At 51.9% G+C, this 24,327-nt stretch overlaps 2 protein-coding genes across 3 annotated transcripts; one reads left to right on the top strand and one right to left on the bottom strand.

Annotated features, from left to right (window-relative positions):
• Window positions 1-75: 75 nt before the first annotated feature.
• Window positions 76-9,752, bottom strand: CCT3 (chaperonin containing TCP1 subunit 3). The gene is made up of 14 exons (XM_074809332.1): window positions 9,617-9,752; window positions 8,316-8,377; window positions 7,785-7,835; window positions 7,627-7,689; window positions 6,952-7,048; window positions 6,411-6,528; window positions 6,039-6,225; window positions 4,603-4,752; window positions 4,024-4,156; window positions 3,478-3,559; window positions 2,798-2,978; window positions 2,287-2,532; window positions 1,113-1,244; window positions 76-439 (listed from the first exon to the last, which is right to left on the bottom strand). The coding sequence occupies exons 1-14, from the start codon at window positions 9,645-9,647 to the stop codon at window positions 335-337; spliced, it is 1,638 nt and encodes a 545-aa protein (XP_074665433.1). The 5' UTR covers window positions 9,648-9,752; the 3' UTR covers window positions 76-334.
• Window positions 9,753-12,535: 2,783 nt separating this feature from the next.
• On the top strand, window positions 12,536-19,297 carry SSR2 (signal sequence receptor subunit 2). Of its 2 annotated transcripts, none has more exons than XM_074809440.1 (6): window positions 12,536-12,802; window positions 16,664-16,818; window positions 17,391-17,489; window positions 17,863-17,971; window positions 18,093-18,170; window positions 18,489-19,297. In XM_074809440.1, the coding sequence occupies exons 2-6, from the start codon at window positions 16,664-16,666 to the stop codon at window positions 18,597-18,599; spliced, it is 552 nt and encodes a 183-aa protein (XP_074665541.1). In that variant the 5' UTR covers window positions 12,536-12,802; the 3' UTR covers window positions 18,600-19,297. The 2 variants fall into 2 exon arrangements, with proteins under 2 accessions (XP_074665541.1, XP_074665540.1); XM_074809439.1 differs by lacking the exon at window positions 12,536-12,802 and adding an exon at window positions 14,814-14,953.
• Window positions 19,298-24,327: the final 5,030 nt, after the last annotated feature.

Raw genomic sequence — 24,327 nt, forward strand, 5'->3', positions numbered from 1 at the left:
CCGCCGCACTGCCCTGCGCAGAGGCAGGGAGGTATTTCCATCCCCCTCCTCCCCTCCGTCCACGCACAGACAGGCTGAAATGACGTGGTTTATTTTTGAGGCAAACAGTTAAGGAGAAGTTACAGTCCCACCACTTAAATTAGTATCTCCACCCAAAGCAGGGGCTCTCACATGACACATCCGCCCTTCCCCCACTTCTTGGGGGGTGGGTTTTTTTTCCCCCCCATCCCTCCCACAGACATTAGACAAACTTTCCCCCCCAGCTCAGCCTCAGCCCCGGGTCGCTCCCTCCAGCTCTTCTCGCCTGGTTCCTCCATCAGCGACGTGTCCCCTCTCACTCCTGGGCTGCCTCCGGCGCCGCGGGCTGCTTGCTTTGATCATCCCCCTTCTTTTTGTGCCCCGAAACAATGTCATCGATGCGAAGGAGGAGAACTGCAGTCTAGGGAGAAACCCCACACCCAGATCTAGTCAAGAGCTCATCACAAAGAAGAAAAAAAAAAAATATCCAATCTGCTCAGCTTTCACACCAAAGCAGCATCTGCCTTGGAGGAAATGATTCTCTCCCGTGGAAAGGACACGGTGCCTGGCCCAGGCAGGGGGGAGCAGGCTCGGGCACCTAGCGGGGAGGCCCCGTGGAAAAGGGGACATTTATTTTTACAATTATTTTTACAATTATTATTTTACAATTATTTTTAGCTGACAAAAGGACAAAACATCCCTTTGACCAACCACCTCTGATCTAACACCAGCGAGCAAACGCCCCAAAGGGGGTCTCTGAGCAGGGGGAGGGCAGCTTACGCGAGGCCGCTGGGACCTTCCAGAGGGCAGAAGCTCTCAGGGCCACTAATTAGTCTCCAGCACATTGCTGGGGCTGAATTTCTCAGCCCATCCTTGAGAGACTAGTCTGAACAGTTTGTAGAAAAAGGTGGGATGGAACACAACAAATTTTAGCCACAGAATCAAAAATCAGCCCCTCTAAAAGCCCGAGTACAGGCTCCCACGGGTGCTGCATCCCTTGGCATCGGCGAGCCGAGACCCCGGCCCGCACCCCGCTGGGTTGGTGGTGCTACACAGGCTCTTTTGTGTCCACCCCCCCGCCGCCTTCTCCTCACCTCTACGGCCGTTTTGTAGGTCTGCAGTTTGACTGCTAAAGGCTCCCAGATCCCCAGGTCCTTCATATCAACTAAGGCTCCGGTCTCACCGTTCACTCCCCACGTCTGGCTGCCTTCTTGAGTGTGTTTTGCCTGTAAACAGAATGACAAGTCACTACCAACAGAGTAAAAATTCACAGCAAATTCACCTTCTGGAAACTCAAACTGACCACAGGCTCAGGAAAACAGTAAATCACAGAATCCCAGAATCATCCAGGTTGGAAAGGACCTTGGAGCTCCTCCAGTCCAACCGTTAACCCAGCACTGACAGATCCCAACTCCACCAGATCCCTCAGCGCTGGCTCAACCCGACTCTTCAACCCCTCCAGGGATGGGGACTCCCCCCCTGCCCTGGGCAGCCCATTCCAACGCCCAACAGCCCCTTCTGCAAAGAAATCCTTCCTAAGAGCCAGTCTGACCCTGCCCTGGCGCAGCTTGAGGCCATTCCCTCTTGGCCTGCCGCTGGGTCCTTGGCTCAAGAGACTCCTCCCCCCTCTCTGCACCCTCCTTTCAGGGAGTTGCAGAGGGCCAGGAGGTCTCCCCTCAGCCTCCTCTTCTCCACACTAAACCCCCCCAGGTCCCTCAGCCGCTCCCCATCAGACCTGTGCTCCAGACCCTGCACCAGCTCCGTTGCCCTTCTCTGGACACACTCGAGTCATTCAAGGGCCTTTTTGGAGGGAGCGGCCCAAAACCATCATGAGAATTTTCTGGTTTGAAGTTTATACAGCATGTTGCTGAGCACCACTTGAAAAAACTTAATTATATCATAAGTTAAAACTTGGGAGATATTCTGTCCTGCACCATCCAAATTTGAACTCAAAAGATTCTGATTTTGTTCAGCCTCAGGGTTTTGTTGTTTTGTTTTTAAACTCTGGTACCTCAAACGAGCTATTTAATTCCATTTTCATGCTTTCAAATTTGGCACAAAACCACAGTAAAAGTGTCTGCAGCCCAGCTAACACAGAAGCAGCGACAGTCTTTACATCGCCCTCAACGGCTCGGTTACCTCAACACAGGTTTCTTTTAATGTAAAGCTCTTAATTACTAAAAAGCTGCTCCCAGAAGGGCACTGAGTGGTGGGACGTGGCAGGAAAGGGCCGAATCTCTTCCGAGGAGCCCCCGCCACGTGCCTTACCCTGAGCGAGGTCAGCACACGGATGGTACTAGCGCCGCAGTTCTGGATCAGCGTCCGGGGAATGACTTCCAGAGCCTGGGCGACCGCACGGTAGGGCCACTGCTCCACCCCCGTCATGCCTTTGGATTTCTCCGTCAGCGCGTGGGAAACAGCCATTTCGGTTGCTCCCCCGCCCGGCACCAGCTGCGGGTCGATGAGGACGTTGCGACACACCTGCATGGCGTCCTGGAGGTTGCGCTCCACCTCCTGAAATGGGCACAAAAGTAGAGATTTAGGGATCGCAGGGATCTGTGGCACACCCCAGTCGGCGGGGCTGGCTCCTGCAGCACGCGGGTTTTGCCTCGCTGTACAGTTCAGCCCATGGGATGGGAATTCTTTGTCGCTCCAGATCTCAGAGGAAACCCACTCTTGCTTCATTTGCCCCCAAAAGCGGCTCACAAGGAAGCGATGACTTACTGACACCACGAAGGTGACAGGACAGGAGGGGGAAGCAGAACGTGTAATAACTTACTGCTAGGATTTCCTTGCTGGCTCCACGCAGAATGATAGTGCAAGCCTTGGGGTCTTTGCAATCAGTGATGAAGGCAAAATACTCATCTCCTATTTTTTTAACTTCAAAGAGCCTGGCTCCAGTTCCCACATCCTCCTCCCGCAGCTCATCTGTGCGACTCACGATGCGAGCTCCGCAGGCCCTAGAACCCCAACAACAGTCAGGTTAGATGCTCACAAATAAAAACTGGGGGGAAAGGGTGAGACAGGAATAAAAACTCTAAATAAAAACTAGGGGGAAAGGATGAGACAAGAATGAAAACTCAAAAACTGGGGAGAAAGGGTGAGACAGGAATGAAAACTCTAAATAAAAACTAGGGGGAGAGGGCAAGACAGGAAAGAAAACTCAAAAACTGGGGAGAAAGGGCAAGACAGGAATGAAAACTCAAATAAAAACTGGGGAGAAAGGGTGAGACAGGAATGAAAACTCAAATAAAAACTGGGGAGAAAGGGTGAGACAGGACTGAAAACTCAAAAACTGTGGAAAAAGGGCGAGACAGGAATGAAAACTCAAAAACTGGGGAGAAAGGGTGAGACAGGAATGAAAACTCAAATAAAAACTGCGGGGAAAGGGTGAGACAAGAAGGAAAACTCCAAGCCACAGACAGCAAGAACGGGCTGCAGCGGGGAGCCAGCGTTTACCTGGCGATCCTGTTGTTGTCTGTCTTCCTCACCCTGCGGATCGCGGTGATGTTGGCTCTCATCAGGTAGTGCTGGGCCAGATCTGAAATCAGGTTTGTGCAGTTTTATTGATGAACCAGTGCTATGAAAACAAACTCAATGTGTCTTTAAAGTAAAAAGGGTTATGGCAAGAAAAAACTAAATGTGGCTTCTTAAACCAAGCTGCAAGGCAAAGTTACAGAGCAGCTTCCCAGTTTGCTGGACTCATCCTCACTTATACTTTGGTATCGTTTCCAAATGCTGGAAAAGCAAAATATTATTGTAAGTGTCCATGTTCACAAGGAAATATCAACTTCAATGCCTCCAATGTAGACCTGTTCACTAGAAAGCTAAAAAACAAAACAAAACCAGGGTCGTGTTCAAAATCAGGTTTGTGGGGTTTTTTTGTATGGCTGGTTTTGGGTTTGGGGTTTTTATTTTTTTTTGAAGTTACTGAACGGTGCATTTAACACAGCACGAACCTTATTAAGCTGAATTCAACACTAAGAAGGATCAACGTGTTATTACCAGAAATTCCTTTTTCGGTGATGACCAGATCTGGCTTGACTCTCATCAGATCCTCACAAATCTGCTGAATGTACTCTTCCTCCATCTGCAGGATGCGGGCAAAGTCTTCCTCCCGCGTTATTTCAATATCAGTCTGCGCAGAAAGAGGTGGAAATATCTCACTTTATTCCTCCCAACCCTTCACTGAGTTACACACAGAACCCCTGGCTTGAGTGATCTGAACTCCTCCAATATTGCCTGGGCAAGAGGTTAAGGAGAACTACACAGTGAAAAATACTGACCAAATAAACGGTGACACTGTGTCAGTTGAACATTAATGTTCATTAAAGCACAGAAACATGTCTGACTCTTGACCATCACTTACATACACCCATCACTGTAGCCTCAGTTACATTTTTCTACTTTTTTCTCCAGGGTACTGACCCTGCAGCAGGATTAGCCCACATGGGAAAAAGGTCTCTGAAAGGCAGAACACGAAGAGCCTTTTGCCACTCAGGCTTTTATCCACCTATCTGGGTTTTTTCACTTTACTAATCTTAAATCAAACATTCTGGACATCTCTAACAGGACTTGCTTTACCTGGCTCTCTCCTTTCTTGTACTCTAGCGAGCAATCCAGAAGGACAATGCGTGGATTCTTAATAAGGCGACGCATCCTGGGGTGAGTTACATCTTTATTCACCATGATTCCACGCAAAACACACGAGTCTTCACTAAAACCACCTGGAATCTGACAGACACAAGAAAGGGGCAAAATGAGGCAAGTCAGTCTGGTCGATGAAAACCTGTGTATCTGCTCCTGAAACTATCCTTCCCATGTACTGATAAAGGAAAACTCTCTCAAGTAATCATGATGCATCCAGTTAATTTTAAGATGCATCTAATTTTAAGAGCACGCTGACTTACGTTACAGAATCATCCTAGGTTGGAAGGGAACTTGAAGATCCTCCAGTCCAACCATTAACCCAGCACTGACAGATCTCAACTCCACCAGATCCCTCAGCGCTGGCTCAACCCGACTCTTCAACCCCTCCAGGGATGGGGACTCCCCCCCTGCCCTGGGCAGCCCATTCCAACGCCCAACAACCCCTTCTGCAAAGAAATCCTTCCTAAGAGCCAGTCTGACCCTGCCCTGGCGCAACTTGAGGCCATTCCCTCTTGGCCTGCCGCTGGGTCCTTGGCTCAAGAGACTCCTCCCCCCTCTCTGCACCCTCCTTTCAGGGAGTTGCAGAGGGCCAGGAGGTCTCCCCTCAGCCTCCTCTTCTCCACACTAAACCCCCCCAGGTCCCTCAGCCGCTCCCCATCAGACCTGTGCTCCAGACCCTGCACCAGCTCCGTTGCCCTTCTCTGGACACGCTCGAGTCATTCAATGGCCTTTTTGGGGTGAGGGGCCCAAAACTGAACCCACTCATCGAGGGGCGGCCTCCCCAGTGCCGAGCCCAGGGGTCACATCCCTTCCCTGTCCCTGCTGGCCACGCCAGTGCTGGTACAAGCCAGGATGCCATTGGCCTTCTTGGCCCCCTGGGCACACTGCTGGCTCATTACCAATCCCCCCCAGGTCCCTCTCTGACTGGCAGCTCTCCAGCCACTCCTCCCCAGGCCTGTAGCCCTGCTGGGGGTTGTTGTGGCCCAAGGGCAGCACCCGGCATTTGGCCTTAGTGAAGCTCATACAGTTGGCCTCAGCCCATCGCTCCAGCCTGGCCAGGTCTCTCTGCAGAGCTACGGAAGAACTTGAGAAACTGCTCACATCCTACTGCCTGGCACCATGTGTTTGGAAGATGGAAACCAAAACAACTTAAACAATCTTTTTGACAAATATTCTCAGAGTGTTGAAATAACTGTCCCTGGTTTCACTGCAAACCAGCAAGTCTGAGAGCACCGACTGAAGTATCTTTAAGTGTTATGTCTGCGGACTGCAGATCAGTAGCAGAAAATTCTTCCCACTGCTTCCTAAGAACAGCTTGTTCAGAATGAGAAAGGGGCACGTAGATAAGAAATGGCTCGGGACACACTCACCTTTTCTACTTTTGCATATTTTTTAATATCAATTTCCTTTCTGCCATTTTCTTCAAACTCCACAGTCTTAACAGCATCAAGAGCAATGCTACAGGCCAAGTCAGACCAGCGGTTTATTGCCTTGGTATTTATAGCACTCTTTATGATTTTAAGCATCATCTCTTTGTTGTTCACGTCCACTGAAGTGCTGACAGAAAGGAAAAACCAAACAGTAAACTGAGTATTACTCCAAGCTACAATCTATTCATAATCCCATTGAGTCTCTCTCCAATTACCTTAAATTGTATTTCACTAACATGATTCCCTGGAGAATCATCTTTAAGCAAGACAGAAACCCCACATCCCTTCTAACTCCCAACAGCCCATACTTACCCAATTTTCTTTAGAATACTGATCATGTCATCCAGAGCCTTACGATAAGCCCCAATGATCACAGTCGGGTGCATCTGCTGTTCAAGGAAGTGTTCAGCAACGGAGAGCATCTCTCCAGCTAAAAAAAAAAAAAACAACCCCAAAACATCAAAATTCCCCAGGGAAGTTGTTGTAACAATCAAGTCAAGACAGCAGAACAGTGTACCAGATAAAAAGTATCTGCTCTCCATACAGAGGGCTCTACTGTTATCTACACCTTTCTTTGTACTTAATCGAGCTTATCTCAGGGAAAAACCACAATTTTCTAGTGGTGTTCTTTCCTTAGGTGATCACCTAACCCTAACCTTAGGGTTAGGGTTATGTTAGAGAATGAACCAAGCATTCTCTTCTGTGGTAAAAAAAACCCCAAACATCAGTTGTAGGGTTGGTAAATAACAAATATCTGTCTCATTAAGGCACGTTTACTGGGCTCTGGTGAGCAAAAAGAGCAAACTTCAGCCATAACCTTTTATAAAAAGCACGTCTTATTCACTCTCCTTACCAAGGATAATTACAGATGTGGTCCCGTCTCCAACTTCTTCATCCTGCGTACGGCTGATCTCTATCATTGATTTTGCAGCTGGATGCTGGACTTGAATCTGTACAGGAGCGAGGGGTATGTTTTTGTTCCACAGTACTAAAGTTGAAACTTCTTGCATCGCTCAGCGGAACAAATACGACACCTTTTAAACCATCAAAGGCATTCTGCCCTACTACAGCAAAGATTTTTCTTTCTGAGACCAAAAATAAGCCCTTGTATTTCACAATATTGTGTCTCCCACGGTTTTTCAGGCATTATCATTTTTGTGATGTTGTTTTAACAGCACTTGCACCAAAAAGCCAACAACGATTTCTTGGTCTAATTACCTGGCATTGTAAGAGCAAGCATCTACTCACAAGGTTTTGATGCAAGTGATTATGGCTACAATTACCATAGAATTGATGTCCACTTTGTAAAACCTCCATGAAAATCCACCACCCTGGGATCAAACCTGCTTTTCTGAGGAGGAAGAGCACTTGCTGGAAATATTTAATTCCTCCCCAGCAAGTCTCAGTACTGCTGTTTAATACTTGCTGGCTCTCAGGACAGAAGACAGAATAGTGGCAGCTACGTAACCGTATCCTGGAAGATTCCAGCTCACATGTTAAGAATGACAATCCTTAAGGAGAAACTTACTTCTCTAAGAATAGCATTGCCATCGTTGGTCATCACAATCCCACCCATGGGGTCCAAAAGCATCTGCAACCAGAAGAGAAACGATATTTGCACCGACCTATAGCACGTGTAGTGTTTCTAGCCAGGATGCAGAGAGGTATTTCAGCAAAAGTTCTCACCTTCATCATAGCTCTTGGTCCTAAACACGTTCGGATAATGTCAGCAATAGTCTAGGACGAACAAAAGAAATGAGGCAATAAAGGAGGGCATGGAAAAGTCTAAAAAAAACCCACAGTCTACATGACACAAGCAGCCACTGCAAAATTTAAGTGACCCAATGATCCTGCGCTTGCTTAGATGCAGCAGAATTGTGTGGGAGTGAGAACACAGGGGTTATAAGGGCACTGGCACCACAGTAAATTATTATCTAAATCAGATGTTAGAAATTACACACTCACAAATTTTGCAGAGAAAGAGGTTTTGGTGGGTTAAACCCCTCCACATTCAGTTACATTGCACCTATTATTTTAACACTGAAAATTCATTTTCTATGCTGCTTTACTCTGGATTCATATAGACTACAGAAAACATGCTTCAGAGCCAGTTTTCCCTCTTAAATATAGCACATACACTAAAAAAAGATAACACACAGTAAATACCACACACACACAAAAAAAGAATCCAAATAGCCTGACATAAGAATATGGTACCTTAGCAGCAGTGATGTTTCCAGTCTGGACTTTTCTTCCAGACTCACGTTTCATATTCTGACCTAAAGCACACAGGAAAAAAAAAATATTAAAGTATAAATAAACTTTAATCTGCTCTTACCAAGAACTCCAAGACTGAAACAGTGATACTGACAGTGCAAAGATACCCTCTCAGTCACACACACTTGATACACGATCAGTTCTAAATTAAGAGTTTACAGTATACCACAGCCACTGTAAGAAAACGTATTCGTAGAGAAGTGTCAGTGAAAACAACATTCCTTATTATAACAGAATTCCTGATTAGCATCACAATTCAACTGAGACAAAACTTTGCAACCCTAAAATACAACCTATTCCCCCAAGAAAAACCAAACAGCAGTGAATCACTAGGATCTGCAAGATCCCACGCAGCCTAGGAACTGCTGCAGTTTCCAGTCAAAAAGAAGTTACAGATGCTCATGTCAAGTACAACACAGGTTTAAAATTAAGTTTTATACACTAGTGTTGCTCGGCCTGTGGTAGATTAGGGTGAGCAGCCACAGGCTGACAACTGTATTTGGGGAGTAACTGTCAAAAGGGTCTGCCCTGAAGAATCTCTAGTTTTGGTGCTGCTTTTCTGTTACTACAAGCCTAGGCTGGATGAGCACAGATTTACTTCAGGAGTGGATCTTTGTGCTAATAGATTTATAAGACAGAAGAAAAGGAAGCAACGGTAAAAGCAGCACCAAGAAGAAGGTAAGGAGGCCTATTGCAAAGCCTTTCTCTTGGGCTGCCGGTGAGCGGAGCAGATGGAGAGTGAGAATGAGAAAGCCAAGCAGAAATAAACCCCCATGGACAGCCTCGTGTTGGAGGGTGAATCACGCAGTGTGAGGGGCTCAAAGAGCCAGCACAAAGCAACGTGAGGAAAAACACGCGAGGAGAAATAAGAGCTGAGATGAGTCAAGATCCGCCAGGAAAGGCGGAATGAGGAGCGGGGGCTGCGATGCCCTGAGACCTCCCGCGCAGGGAGTAAAGCGGGGCCACGGGTGGAGCGGCGGCCGGGGGGGGGGGGGGGGGGGGGCGGGGCACGGCCCCTCAGGACCGGGCAGTGGAGAGTCTGCGGGGAGTGCGAAGGGACAGCGAGAGGGGAGCTCAGGGCGTGCCAGAGCCCAGCGGAACCCCCGGGGGAGCGTCTGTGAGGGAGCGCCCGGTCGCGAGGGGGAACCCAACATGGCGGCGGGGAACGCGAGAAGGGAAAGGGGCACCCTGCCCTCAGCCCCCCAGCCCCGGGGCGCGGCCCGGGCGGCGGCGGCACTCACTGAGCACGAGGACGGGGCGCGGGCCCATCATCGCGGCGGCTCGAGCGCGGCGGCGAGCGCGGAACCTTCTGGAGACAGCGACCGCGAGGCAGCCGCGCCGAGAACTGCCGCTTCACCGGGCCGCGACCCTCTTGCCCCGCCTCCCGCCCGCATCGACCAATCCCACCCAGCGCCGCCGGCCCGGCGTCCAATAAGGAGGCGGCGCTCCGCCCCCCTCCCCTCCCCGCCCCTCCCAGCATGGTCGGTTGAGAAGTGACGCCCCAGCGCATGGGGCCGTGCAGCGCTGGGCGGTGCCGCGCGGTACTGCGCATGCGTGGAATCCCGGCGCCGAGAGCCGCCGGGGGGGGGGATCGCTGCACTGACGCAAAGGGGGGGGAGGAGCCACCATCGGGCGGCCGCAGGGGGGACATTCTCCTGCTGCGCCCCCCACTGCGCCTGGAAGACCCCGGCTGCGGGATGTGAGGCTGCACAGGCCAGCTGGGAGGCGGATCGGGGCCTCTGAGAGCCCGTGTGGGAGGGAAGTCCTGAGCGCCCACCCCCTTTCCCGGCAGTGCTGTGGTCTCGCCCGCCGCGCGGTGCATCATGGGAGAGGCGCGCTGCCGCGAGGCACGCTGGGAGCGGTAGTTTCTGAGGCCGCGGCCGCCCCTCGCGGCCTTCCCCGGCCGCGGCCCCTTCGGCGTTTCGTGGTGCGACCTGAGACCCTCCCAGTGCCGCGGAGGCTCTGGCGTCCCCTCGGAGCTGAGGTCCTCGCCCTGCAGCCGGGAGGCGTCCCCACAGCACCATTTCGATCACGATGCACTGTGGGTCCGGCCCCTCCAGTCGTTCAGTGTTAATTACAAGAGGGCACAAAGCCGCTGTCGCTTGGCCTTTCACAGCCTGTGTGCCTAGAAAAGTTTCCAGCTTGTCTGATTCCGTTTCCCACAGCATTCAACTGGCGAAACTGGCTGCTCATGGCTTGGATGGGCACACCCTTCGCTGGGTAAAAAACTGGCTGATGGCCGGGCCCAAAGAGTTGTGGGAAACGGAGTTAAATCTGGTTGGCGGCCGGTCACGAGTGGTGTCCCCCAGGGCTCTGTTTTGGGGCCACTCCTGTTTAACATCTTTACTGATGATCTAGACGAGGGGATCGAGTGCACCCTCGGTCAGTTTGCAGATGACACCCAGTTGGGTGGGAGTGGTGATCTGCTCGAGGGTGGGGAGGCTCTGCAGAGAGACCTGGCCAGGCTGGAGCGATGGGCTGAGGCCAACTGGGGGAGTTTCACTAAGGCCAAATGCCGGGTGCTGCCCTTGGGCCACAACAACCCCCAGCAGGGCTACAGGCCTGGGGAGGAGTGGCTGGAGAGCTGCCAGTCAGAGAGGGACCTGGGGGGGATTGGTAATGAGCCAGCAGTGTGCCCAGGGGGCCAAGAAGGCCAATGGCATCCTGGCTTGTACCAGCACTGGCGTGGCCAGCAGGGAGAGGGAACGGATGTGACCCCTGGGCTCAGCACTGGGGAGGCCGCCCCTCGATGAGTGGGTTCAGTTTTGGGCCCCTCACTCCAAAAAGGCCCTTGAATGACTCGAGCGTGTCCAGAGAAGGGCAACGGAGCTGGTGCAGGGTCTGGAGCACAGGTCTGATGGGGAGCGGCTGAGGGACCTGGGGGGGTTTAGTGTGGAGAAGAGGAGGCTGAGGGGAGACCTCCTGGCCCTCTGCAACTCCCTGAAAGGAGGGTGCAGAGAGGGGGGAGGAGTCTCTTGAGCCAAGGAACCAGCGCCAGGCCAAGAGGGAATGGCCTCAAGCTGCGCCAGGGCAGGGTCAGACTGGCTCTTAGGAAGGATTTCTTTGCAGAAGGGGCTGTTGGGCGTTGGAATGGGCTGCCCAGGGCAGGGGGGGAGTCCCCATCCCTGGAGGGGTTCAAGAGGTGGGTTGACCCAGTGCTGAGGAATCTGGTGGAGTTGGGAATGGTCAGGGTGAGGTTCATGGTGGGAGTGGAGGAGCTTCAGGGTCTTTTCCAACCAAGAAGATTCTGGGATTCTGTGATTTTCGTCCCCTCAAATTGTTTAGCTCAGTAACAAGGCTTTGTCTTCCTCTCTCATGGTTACCTGCTCACACAGACCCACCAACAGTTAGCCAGGAATAAAAACATGTAGAAGTAGGTTGGATGCATTAACCGCTGATAGCCAGCAGCTGCGTGAGTAAGGTGCTTTGCAGCAAAATTCAAGCCTCTTTGTTAGAAGCTCTAAGCTTCTTAGGCCAAGGACTGGTATTTTCTCAGTGATGGGGTCCTAGTCTATCCTGGCACTGCAGCAAACCCTGCTGAGGTGTGGGAAAGAGAAGCCCAGCCTAAGGTTACACCACCTCAGTGTATGTTGATTTAAGCTCTGTGATGCTTTCCATAGTCTGCAGCTTGGATAAGCCGTGTGTGCTTCAGCAGGGGAAGACGAAAGTGGGTGTATAGAGAACTTTTCAGAAAGGTTGGGAGTGGGGAATTTTGATAAAGAACTGATACATGGAGCCAGTGTCTGGGCCCTGGAGAGGTGGATTCATGGGTTGTTCATTTGTGTGCGTGAGGGAGAATATGTGTTCCGAGGTGGGGATTCGTGGCCCTTCTCCCACCAGAGGTCTGCAGGCAACTGCCCGAGAAACATGGGAACAGGTCACCTCTCAAGGCTTCCTCCAGCACTGAAAATCAGGCCCAGTGGCTTTCAGTTTTGTTACTGGTTTTGTAACAGGGAGGTCACGACATTTCTTAATCTGTGGGAAACAGAAGGGTGGAGCCTCTCTGGCGTGGGGTTGGGTAAACAGAGCATCCCTAATACATGAAGATACAGTTTTGGGTCTGTGCACGAGGAGAGGTGTCCCACCTGATGTTTGAGGAATTTAACCCAGATCCTGCTCGCTGCTCTCATCCTCTTCTCCCTCGTTTCACAGAGCCTCTATGGAGTTGGCAGCACTGGTGAGCTGGGCAGAGCTGCTGGCCATCATCGTCGTCGGTGTGCTGCTGCTCCTCGTTGAGGTGCTCCTGCGAGTCGTGGTGGTCATCGGGCTTCTGCTCTATGTGCTGGTCACTAACTGAAAGCAAAGTGGGGACGGCACCTCTTTGTCCCTCCTGTTCCCAAAGCTCTTCAAGAAGAAGATAAGAGGAGAATCATACTGACCTCAAGAACAGATGGAGAGAAACGTGAGCAGTAGTCAGAGGAGGGGAGGTATGGCCACCTTCTGGCTCCCTGCGTTACACCCTTGCTTGGCAGCTTTGTTTTCTTTCCCAAAGCACTAACTTCAGCAATGAGCCTCCCGCAAACCCAAATCACAGGGTCAGGCCACTTGTCCCCTTCTCCCTAAGGGGACACTGAGTCCTGGCAAGGAGAATTCCTTCAGCCGCACCTTCCTGGTGCAAGCCCGTCCTGCCACGTGTCCCTGCCGTGCTCGGGCCGGCTCCGCCGCGGGGCTTGGGGCCCTCCCCTGGGGCTGTGGGGTCTGGGGTAGGGCAGGGGCAGCACTCTGTGTTCTCCTCATGTTGTCTCAAAACCAGGGTTCTTCACCCAGTGTGCAAAGAGCCAGTTAAAACACAGAGTCAAGAAATTCATATTTCACAGAATCACAGAATCATCCAGGTTGGAAAGGACCTTGAAGATCATCTAGTCCAACCATTAACCCAGCACTGACAGACCCCAACTCCACCAGATCCCTCAGCGCTGGGTCAACCCGACTCTTCAACCCCTCCAGGGATGGGGACTCCCCCCCTGCCCTGGGCAGCCCATTCCAACGCCCAACAGCCCCTTCTGCAAAGAAATCCTTCCTAAGAGCCAGTCTGACCCTGCCCTGGCGCAGCTTGAGGCCATTCCCTCTTGGCCTGCCGCTGGGTCCTTGGCTCAAGAGACTCCTCCCCCCTCTCTGCACCCTCCTTTCAGGGAGTTGCAGAGGGCCAGGAGGTCTCCCCTCAGCCTCCTCTTCTCCACACTAAACCTCCCCAGGTCCCTCAGCCGCTCCCCATCAGACCTGTGCTCCAGACCCTGCACCAGCTCCGTTGCCCTTCTCTGGACACGCTCGAGTCATTCAATGGCCTTTTTGTAGTGACAGTTTTGTAGTGACATTTATGACAGTTCTACACAGAAAATGGTGCTGGGCAGCCACAGTGGCCAGTACACCAAGTTCCAAACATGCACTGTATTTGTTTGATTCTGAACACACAAACACACATCTCTACACATAAGTATTGGTTAGTGTTTTATCACAATATCACCTCTTTGTTAGTTTTATTCCTTTAAAGTCACAGTATCTACCTATTAATATATGTGTGCTCAAAGAGTGGGGGGCTTCCTGAAGAGGTGGGTAACTTAAGCTGTAACTTAAGTGTGGTTTTCCTATTACAATGAGCTAAATTCACCTAAAGGACACAAAAATAGGTACTTTCTACAGCACAATTTCAGATCGCCATTCTGTTGATCATAAATCTTAACAATACAATAGTTCTACTCTAGAACTAAGCAACCGTAAGTTTGTTTATAGCAATAGTGATCCTGGTCACCAAACCAAACCTTCTCAGCTGCAGATTGTATGAGAAACATTGCCTTTTTGTCTTTTGCTATGTTTTTGCTCCTTTATCATTTTCCGACACCTCGGAGGGGCCGCCCCTTGATGAGTGGGTTCAGTTTTGGGCCCCTCACTCCAAAAAGGCCATTGAATGACTCGAGCGTGTCCAGAGAAGGGCAACAGAGCTGGTGCAGGGTCTGGAGCACAGGTCTGATGGGGAGCGGCTGAGGGACCTGGGGGGGTTTAGTGTGGAGAAGAGGAGGCTGAGGGGAGACCTCCTGGCCCTCTGCAACTCCCTGAAAGGAGGGTGCAGAGAGGGGGGAGGAGTCTCTTGAGCCAAGGACCCAGCGGCAGGCCAAGAGGGAATGGCCTCAAGCTGCGCCAGGGCAGGGTCAGACTGGCTCTTAGGAAGGATTTCTTTGCAGAAGGGGCTGTTGGGCGTTGGAATGGGCTGCCCAGGGCAGGGGGGGAGTCCCCATCCCTGGAGGGGTTGAAGAGTCGGGTTGAGCCAGCGCTGAGGGATCTGGTGGAGTTGGGAACGGTCAGGGTGAGGTTCATGGTGGGGCTGGAGGAGCTTCGAGGGCTTTTGCAACCCAGAGGATTCCGGGATCCTGTCCGCACGTCCTAGGACGGTGCTTCAAGCCGCCTCCCCCCGCGGGGAGCCCCAGAGCAGGAGGCCGCTCTGCGCATGCGCGGAGTCCCCGCCGTAGCGGGTCGATACTACATTTCCCAGCGTGCCGCGGGGCCGCCGCGCGGGCGCCGTTTCCGTTTCGCTGTATTTCCGCGGCCTCTGCGCTGACTCGGCCTTCCGCGGGGCACCGACGGTGAGGGGCCCGCGGGCAGTCGTGGGGCTCCGTGGGGAGGGACTGGGCGCCGGGGAGTGACGCGTCCCCGTGCGCGTGTCCCCGGGTTTGTGGTGGTGGCCTCGCCGTCGGTGTTGAGGGGATGTGAGGGGCCCGTCGATGTCCGGTACTCCTGCGAGCAGCAGTCGGTGAAACCGGCGGGTTGTTTTGCGTGGAACAGGATCTCTGAGCTTATCTTTGAGTCTCCGGGGTGTGTGGGGGGAAATGCTGGTGTGAAGGCTGTGTCAGGGCAGGACTGAAGGGTCCGCGGGTATTAAGAGGGAAGGAGGCTCTGCCGCGTGAGGAGCAGTTTTTGCGTTTAAAAGCCCATCAGGTTTCCTGAGGGGTTGCACGTAGAGTGGCCGTGTGGTCTCCTCGTCCTCTGGGCTTGGGGAAAGGGAGACGTGGCCTGAAGGAGGGACTTGTGGGCAACGAAAGGCCGCTGGAGGGAGTTGGTGGCTGGAAATAGGAAAGTGGCTGGAAACAGGAAAGCAGAAATGTTGAAAATGAGGAGCTGGTATTCTCTGAGAAGAATACAGAATTTGCTGGGGAGAAGTTGTGTAAGACGCTGCTGGAAAGCTGCTGTGCTTGGCAATGGCAATTAACTGTTAATTGCTAAAACTGGTGAAACTTAATTGCCAGAGCTTTTGCTCTGAAAGTTACTAGAAGAGGTTTTGTGATCTGAGACCTCTGCCCATCGCTGAGATGTGATAAAGGGGAGTGGTACTTGCGGGGCTTTGAAAAGGGAGAAAACCTTTGTCACTTCTTCCATGCCTGCTGGTCGGGGACACCGCTGTGCCACTTCTTGCATCCCTGCAGAAAGTGTACAAGTGTTTCGGGGGCAGTTGCAGGCTTGTGTGGAGGGTAATTTTCTGCCAGCTTGTGATAATCCTGTATCGATATCGCTGTGCAGTTTACACTTGGTCATGTCTTGCTGCACGTGAATGCTTAGTTGTCCTGTTCGTGTTCCTTTCGCCAGTCAGAGGGACCTGGGGGTGTTGATTGCCAGCTGGCTGAACATGAGCCAGCAGTGTGCTTAGGTGGCCAAGAAGGCCAGTGGCATCCTGGCTTGTACCAGCACTGGCGTGGCCAGCAGGGACAGGGAAGGGATCTGAGCCCTGGGCTCGGCACTGGGGAGGCCGCCCCTCGATGAGTGGGTTCAGTTTTGGGCCCCTCACTCCAAAAAGGCCCTTGAATGACTCGAGCGTGTCCAGAGAAGGGCAACGGAGCTGGTGCAGGGTCTGGAGCACAGGTCTGATGGGGAGCGGCTGAGGGACCTGGGGGGGTTTAGTGTGGAGAAGAGGAGGCTGAGGGGAGACCTCCTGGCCCTCTGCAACTCCCTGAAAGGAGGGTGCAGAGAGGGGGGAGGAGTCTCTTGAGCCAAGGACCCAGCGGCAGGCCAAGAGGGAATGGCCTCAAGCTGCGCCAGGGCAGGGTCAGACTGGCTCTTAGGAAGGATTTCTTTGCAGAAGGGGCTGTTGGGCGTTGGAATGGGCTGCCCAGGGCAGGGGGGGAGTCCCCATCCCTGGAGGGGTTGAAGAGTCGGGTTGACCCAGCGCTGAGGGATCTGGTGGAGTTGGGAATGGTCAGGGTGAGGTTCATGGTGGGGCTGGAGGAGCTTCGGGGTCCTTTCCAACCTAGATGATTCTGTAATTAAATTACCAATGACATTCCATTTTCATTTGTGTCTAGATGAAGCTCCTCATTCTCGCTGTGTTTGCCCTGTTTTATGTGGCCCACTGTGAGGAAGGCGCCAGGCTCCTGGCCTCCAAATCTTTATTAAACAGATACGCAGTGGAGGGCAAGGACTTGACTTTGCAGTACAACATCTACAACGTCGGCTCCAGGTAAACCTTGTCCAGGCTTCTAGTACTGACCCGGAGCAAACGTTACATGTGTGTGTGTGTCTGCAGGGTTTGAGACTATTTTAGGCTCCATGATGTGCTGTTAATTTTGCTCTCTCTAACTCTGAGCTTACCAACAGCGTTTGAAGGTTTGACCCTGCAATTTGCCTTTTTCTTCCTGTTCTGTTGTCCCTGCTTTTGCTGTTTCCTGCTTTCACCTCGTGGCTGCTCTGGCTGTTGGTCCAGCTTGGTTTAGTTACTTTTGTGTCTTGTGACACTCTGCTCCCCATGCACGCAGCCTTCCTTTCCTGGCTTTGTGAGCTATTTTTCACATCTGGATTCCTACCTTTTTTGTAATTTTTCTCAGCTTTGCCTTCCTCTTTCTGCAGTCTCCCTGTAATACACCTTCACTCTCCTCTCCATCTTCTATTAGTGATTTTTTTATGGTTCAAAAATCAGTTCTTGCAGCTGCTGAACTCTCAGTGTGGAACTGTCATCCCTCTTTGGTGCAGTTCCCTGTGAGTAGAATGCAAAGTCTAAGACACTCTTCTCACCCCTTTCTTTGTTGCATTTAGTGCTGCTTTAGATGTGGAGCTGTCGGATGATTCTTTCCCCCCGGAAGATTTTGGCATTGTCTCTGGGATGCTCAACGTCAAGTGGGACAGGATCGCTCCGTATCTTTTCATGTTGTGAAATTTCTCCTGTCACTCCTCCTTCCCCCTGAGCATCCTGTAGCTCTCCCGTCTTCCTTCATTGTCACCGAAATTCCAGCGTGCCAGACCCTGGGCAGGGCGTTGAATTAAAATCTCTGGTCTCCTTGAAGGTGCTGGTAAAATAAAGAAGTTCCTTGCAAACAGGGCCAGGTCCTGGTGCAATTCATCTGCCTGGGAGGGAGGAGCAGCTGGAGCAGCCTTGGATGGGTCTGGACGTCTGTAACCGCAGAGGACTCGGATCTGTCAGCAGCACTGACTCATCCACCTTTACTTATCTCCTCACTCTTCTTCCTTTGATGAAATGCAACTATTTTCCTTAACTCACGGCTCTCAGAGCGAGTAACGTGTCCCACACTGTGGTTCTGCGGCCTCTCAAAGCTGGTTACTTCAACTTCACCTCCGCTACCATCACGTACCTGGCGCAGGAGGGTGGACAGGTTGTGGTGAGTCAACTCTTCAAGATGCTTGTTACGGGGGGACGCGTGTCCCTGCACTCTTACACCACGCGGGCTCTGTTACAAGAAGGAAAGGTGGCAAATATCTTTTTCCCCTGACTTTTTTCAGGTTGGTTTCACTAGTGCTCCTGGGCAGGGAGGAATCTTGGCTCAGCGCGAGTTTGACAGGAGGTTCTCCCCTCACTTTGTAAGTACCTTTCGTTGGTAATTGAAATTGCATCGCAGCAACTCTGTAACCCAGCACAGCGGCTTTTTGCCACTTTGTGGTGTGTTTTGTTGGTGCTGCAGTCACCTGGAAAACACCAACATGGATTGTAAAGAATCTGTATCAGTTGTCCAGAAATTTATCACAGAAAAAGCAAAGAGTTTTCATCCCAGCTGCCTCTCTGAAGGAGCTGGCACTGTGGGATTTGAGCCAGAAGCTTTGAGACTAGATCTGATGGCTGCAAGATTCACCTGTACGATTTGACTTTTTCTTTTTTTTTTTAACAATTTCTCCTTCTAGCTGGACTGGGCAGCTTTTGGTGTGATGACCCTGCCCTCCATCGGGATCCCGCTGCTGCTGTGGTACTCGAGCAAGAGGAAGTACGACACCCCCAAGACCAAAAAGAACTGAGCAAAGTCAAATGCCACCAGCACCCCAGAGCTCAGGAAAGAACATCCCAGCACCCAGAACAGCAGGTGTGTTGGGATCAGCAAAGCGCTGCCCTGGGCTACGCCCCAGCCCTGTCGGCAAGAGGGGATTGATCACTTCCATGGCAGTGATGTGTTGCCTTCTACATCTTAAAAAAGAAATGAGTAAAAGTAAAAAAAAAAAAAAAAAACCCAACCGAAAATCCCAAACTCCCTTGTCTGCGTATTCGGAGACACCTCGCTCCGTTGCAGACCCAGTGCCTCGGTGATACAAATGTGTGAACACGCAGAGGAGGTTGTTTGGGGGGCGCAGCTCTGCGGCCTTTCTGACATCTGTGCTGCCCTCCAGCCTCTGCTCAGCCAAACGGCTCTTGGCCTGCTGCAGCCTCCTCCAATGTCTTAAACCTCAGGGTCCCGCTCCTCCGAGCACGGCCTGCCTCGCTGGAATGCTGCTAGGAAGGAGATCTGGGGGCAAACAGACCTTCTGCGAGAGGTGTTAGAGCTGCTGCTTCGCTAGCTGGGGCACGGGAGGTCCCTGTCGATGCTTGTTCTCTAGGAAGCCCCATTGTATTTTGGTGAGCAGTTCCTTGCTGTGTTTCTGTTCTTTCCAGTTGCTCTGTTAAGGGTGGAGGTGTGTTGAGGTACTGAGGCTTTTGTAATAAAATGAACACCGTGAAAGAAGCCTGCCTTTCTTTTACCAGGAAGTCCTGGAGGCAGCTGGCTGCCTTCAGGAGCCGCTGATGGGCATACAGTCAGTAAAATAAATCGCTATCAGGAGAATAAACGGAAGAATCCCAGAATCATCTGGGTTGGAAAAGACCCCGAAGCTCCTCCAGCCCCACCATGAACCTCACCCTGACCGTTCCCAACTCCACCAGATCCCTCAGCGCTGGCTCAACCCGACTCTTCGACCCCTCCAGGGATGGGGACTCCCCCCCTGCCCTGCGCAGCCCATTCCAACGCCCAACAGCCCCTTCTGCAAAGAAATCCTTCCTAAGAGCCAGTCTGACCCTGCCCTGGCGCAGCTTGAGGCCATTCCCTCTTGGCCTGCCGCTGGGTCCTTGGCTCAAGAGACTCCTCCCCCCTCTCTGCACCCTCCTTTCAGGGAGTTGCAGAGGGCCAGGAGGTCTCCCCTCAGCCTCCTCTTCCCCATACTAAACCCCCCCAGGTCCCGCAGCCGCTCCCCATCAGACCTGTGCTCCAGACCCTGCACCAGCTCCGTTGCCCTTCTCTGGACACGCTCGAGTCATTCAAGGGCCTTTTTGGAGTGAGGGGCCCAAAACTGAACCCACTCATCGAGGGGCAGCCTCCCCAGTGCCGAGTACAGGGGCAAGATCCCTTCCCTGTCCCTGCTGGCCACGCCAGTGCTGGTACAAGCCAGGATGCCATTGGCCTTGGCCACCTGGGCACACTGCTGGCTCATTATCAATCAGTCACCCCCCCCAGGTCCCTCTCTGACTGGCAGCTTTCAGCCACTCCTTCCCAATAGAGGGCGAAAGGAGGGCCCACAAGGCCCTTTTCCTGCGGGGGAGGTAGAGGCACAGTGAGCCCCTGCAAGGGGGGAGAGGTGGGTGATCTCTGCCCCGAGCTTCGGGCAGGGAGGCAGTGGCTGTTCGCAGAGGGGGGCTGTGCCTGGGGCACTGTGTCACCTGCTCCGGCCGCTTGTTGGACGCTCAGCAGGATGGTGGTGACAGCTGAGAAATCCCAGGCCGTGGTGCAGTGAGCGCTGTGCCTCAGTTACCAGAACAACTGGGCTGCATCCAGAGCAGTGTGGGCAGCCGGGCGAGGGGGGGGATTCTCCCCCTCTGCTCCACTCTCGGGAGACCCCCCTGCAGTGCTGGGTCCAGCTCTGGGGGCACCAACAGCAGAAGGACACGGACCTGCTCAAGCGGGGCCAGAGGAGGCCACAAAGATGCTCGGGGGGCTGGAGCACCCCCCTGTGAGGCCAGGCTGAGAGAGTTGGGGGGTTCAGCTGGAGAAGAGAAGGCTCCGGGGAGACCTTAGAGTGGCCTCCCAGGACTTAAAGGGGGCTGAACTATATGGTAAGATCCATTATGAGAAGACAGGAGCTCTTCAAAATGCTCCTTAGAGAAGTGGTGACTTATTCTCAGGTTCTGCAAATTGACAAAGATCAGTGAAGTTTGGAAAACCCGGTGCCCTTTCCACAAACACTCACAGAATCGTGTGTTTCTGTAGAGGTTTCTAACACAGTAAGGAGTGGATGAAATGTGAATAGAAGTGTGAGAGACTGAAGTAACACAGCAAGGGTTAATCTCCTTCTCTCTCTCATTTCCTTATTAGTGCTAAATATCTTAGTGCTAAATATCTCTAACACAATTCATCATGGCACTCCCTTTGGCAGCTGCTCTTTGTTAACTAAACACATATTCACATCAGATAAATACACTTTAGTGCTGTCTGTGTCATAAACTCCTGTAGTGATCACACAGGGATCACATACTCTCACTTCAGTTCCAGTATCCACCTGTCTCCTGGGTACAGTGAAACCTGAAATAAAACATGTGGTTTGCTCCTGAGAACCATCAACAGCAACTAATAGTGGTAACACAGTTTTCATTAAGAAACACAACTCTATTATCAAAAGTTATTAATCTGTAGATTAATAACAAAAGCACTCCTAAATTGGCTTGGAAACCTGAAGTTTGCATTACGCTTTGTCCTAGAGCAATGAGAGTGCTTGTGGTGGTAATTTCTGTACCAGAGAAATGTTTCTGCTGCCAATAAACAGATTTCAGTGCAGAATGGAGGACAGCCAGGAGGCAGCCAGCACTTATGGTCACTGTGAAACTCTTCTGGATAGGAATTAGTGACTGAAGCAGAAAGGCTCTCATTATTCATCCTCCGAAGTATCCAGTATCATGTAAAAACTAATTCCTGAATCCAAACACTCTCCAACAAAAATAGTTCAGCGAGCAGCACAAAAGTGGCACAAGGGCAATCATGACACACGCTTTCCAAGCTCTGAGGCCCACTCTCTGTTGTTAATCTTTAGTTTAGTTAATTACTCTGATTTAGAGAGCGGCCCATCAAACAGAGACAAGCCAACTTCAATTTTCAAATCAATGCACTTGAAAAGACACGGCCTGCCCTTAAGCGTTAGATGCCCACTGCCAACTTAATGGATCCAATTATATTTTAAAGGAGAAGTATGATCCCGATCAAAAACAAAAAAAACCCAAACAGAAATGTGCAAGTTTTACAATCAAGCTTTCATTTTCTTATTACCTAAAAATCCATCTTCCACAACATAGATAGTGCATTTAGAAAGACCAGATGCAGCTCGCGTGTGAACATCTTTGTTCTTTTATAAGAATTCTTTCAAGATTTTCAACTTATTAGAAGAGGATACGGACATCCTCAGAGAGCCCAAGTAACTCCTCTGAGGAGTTAAAGCCATCTCAGAAACTCAGACTTGGACCGCAGAACTCCTGTTTGCCTTTACAGTCTCTTTTACTACAAATCAGGTTGGTCATAGCTGGGAAAGAGCATGGGCACATACCGGGACAGACGAGCTAGCTGGAAGGCTGTTTAGAAGGATACTCTGGTGAGCCAAGACAAGATCGCTCTGTCCCACCTGCTCTGCTCTCACAGTGGCCATCTTCACCTCCAGACCACTGGAAGAAGGTCAGACCCACCACGTGCAATAACTTGGTTGCAAACGTCAAGCTCATAATATTCAAGGGAAAGTTCTAATTCTGCAAAAAGGCCACTTCGCAAATTACAGGAATGTGATAATCATCTACGGAAAGGAGAATTCACACAGAGACTAAAACTCATGGATTCTTGCTAGCTGACATCATAAAACCAAACCTCCTTTCCCTTGAAATATCAAGACAAGAAGCAGCAGGATTACAGCTTTGGGATTACAACTGTGGGACTACAGCAGCAGAGTTTATCTCACACGTAAACCTCTGATGTGCAGAGCTCGCTCAGCCAAATCCAGGGCAGAATCATCCACGCAGAGTTCTTGAGTTTGGGAGATAATTTCAATACTGTCTATCGTATCAACAACATCACAGCGGAGTAAATGCCTGTCACTACAAGAGAACAAATAATCCTTAATTCAGCACCTACAAACTCATGCTGGGTTATAAACTTGTGAAAAGCTAGTACTAGGGAAAATAATAAAGAACAAATAGGTGGCTTCCTGTCCTACAGAGGCTGAACAGTATGTTACCACAAACCACAGATTTTTTAAGAGACTGAATTGCTCTTTGTAAATATTTACATCTATGCATTCAATCCTCTGCTCTATGAATTTTTACTTTTCTACCTACCATCTTCCTCAGCCATTACAACATTGCTTAGTTTTCTGGCTTGTGAGGACTGAGCAGATCCCGAAGCTTTTTGGGAACCAATGGCACCATTCCCATAACAGGGCTCAATGGTGACTATATCGTAACGTGAGAAAGGCCTGAAAGAATGACTGGAAGATGTTTTTCCCCCCTCCACTCACAGGTGTGTCTTTAAATGGGCTTAAAACCATACCGGGGCAGAGTGCTTAACTAAATGCAGGCTTATAGTGTCATTTAAGCCTCCCTTTTTTAGTATTTATTCCTGTAATAACCTGCTTCAATGCATTCTTCTCAGTGCTGGGTAGAGCTTGCTCCCAACGCTCACCTGTCAAGTTCCAAGGGTGCACAGGCCAACAGCCGATGGTCCCTCTTCCCCCAAGTTTTGATGTCGGCACTAGCCAGCAGTGAGAGGCCAGAAAACAAACCAGCCCTGCTCTGACAACACAAACTGGCGCCCCGCACAAGCAGACCGGACAACATGCCCTCGCTCACCCCCTCCCCATCAGACCACAGGGGCCCCTCAGACTACGGTGCTTCTAAACAAGGCAAGAGCCTTCCGTCTCACAAGCACACAGCACAGCCACGCCCACCACCCCAGAGGAAGATCCTGAGCTCAGGGTTTTGCTTTTTTATTTCAGAACAGCCCCTTGTGCTCTCCAAACCTTTCCCTAGCCCAGGAAAACGAGCCACTGACCCCTCCTCCATACATCCCCCCTTAGACCCTTCTTTCTTTACCACAGAACCTCTCTACCAGAGGGTTCCCATCTCCTCAACACTCCTCTTCACCTTTTTTCTCCACTCAACAGCACTCCCTTCCTCAGGAGGAGCAACGGCCCCTGCTGCCCCATACCGCTGCCTGCTCACCAGGAACAGCAGCCCCACTCAGCCTCCAGCTCACAGGGAACCCGGAGCTCCCAGCTGAAGGGCAGCAGCGCTTTGGGCACATTCAGCTTAAAGGCGAAGACGGGCAGCACGAAGCAGAGGAGGACAGGGAGAGCAGCCAGCCCCGTCCCCCTCAGCCTCTCCGACCGGCGCCACAATGGCGGGGCCGGCCCCGCGTCCTTCCCGCTCCCACACGCCGCCGCACTGCGCACGCGCCAGCGGCCCCGCCCACCCCCGCTCCCGTCCAGGCGCCGTGCGCATGCGCGCTGCCGCCGACCGGGCCCTGCGCGGGAGCCACAGGCCCCCCCGCCCCGCGCCAAAGGCTGAGGTAAAAGAGGGCGGATTACACCCGCCACCCCCCAACCCCCAGGCCCGCTGCTGCGCTCTGGCCCCGGGAAGAAGCAAGCGAGCCCGGTTTTACCCCCCTCCTCCCCCCTGAGGGACGGGCACAGGCCCCGGTCCTCAAACCCACCCTCATCCCCCACAAGCCCACAGGGAACCAGCGGCAGGCCA

The sequence above is a fragment of the Strix aluco genome, chromosome 30 (genome assembly GCF_031877795.1).
Source record: "Strix aluco isolate bStrAlu1 chromosome 30, bStrAlu1.hap1, whole genome shotgun sequence".
Lineage (NCBI taxonomy): Eukaryota > Metazoa > Chordata > Aves > Strigiformes > Strigidae > Strix > Strix aluco.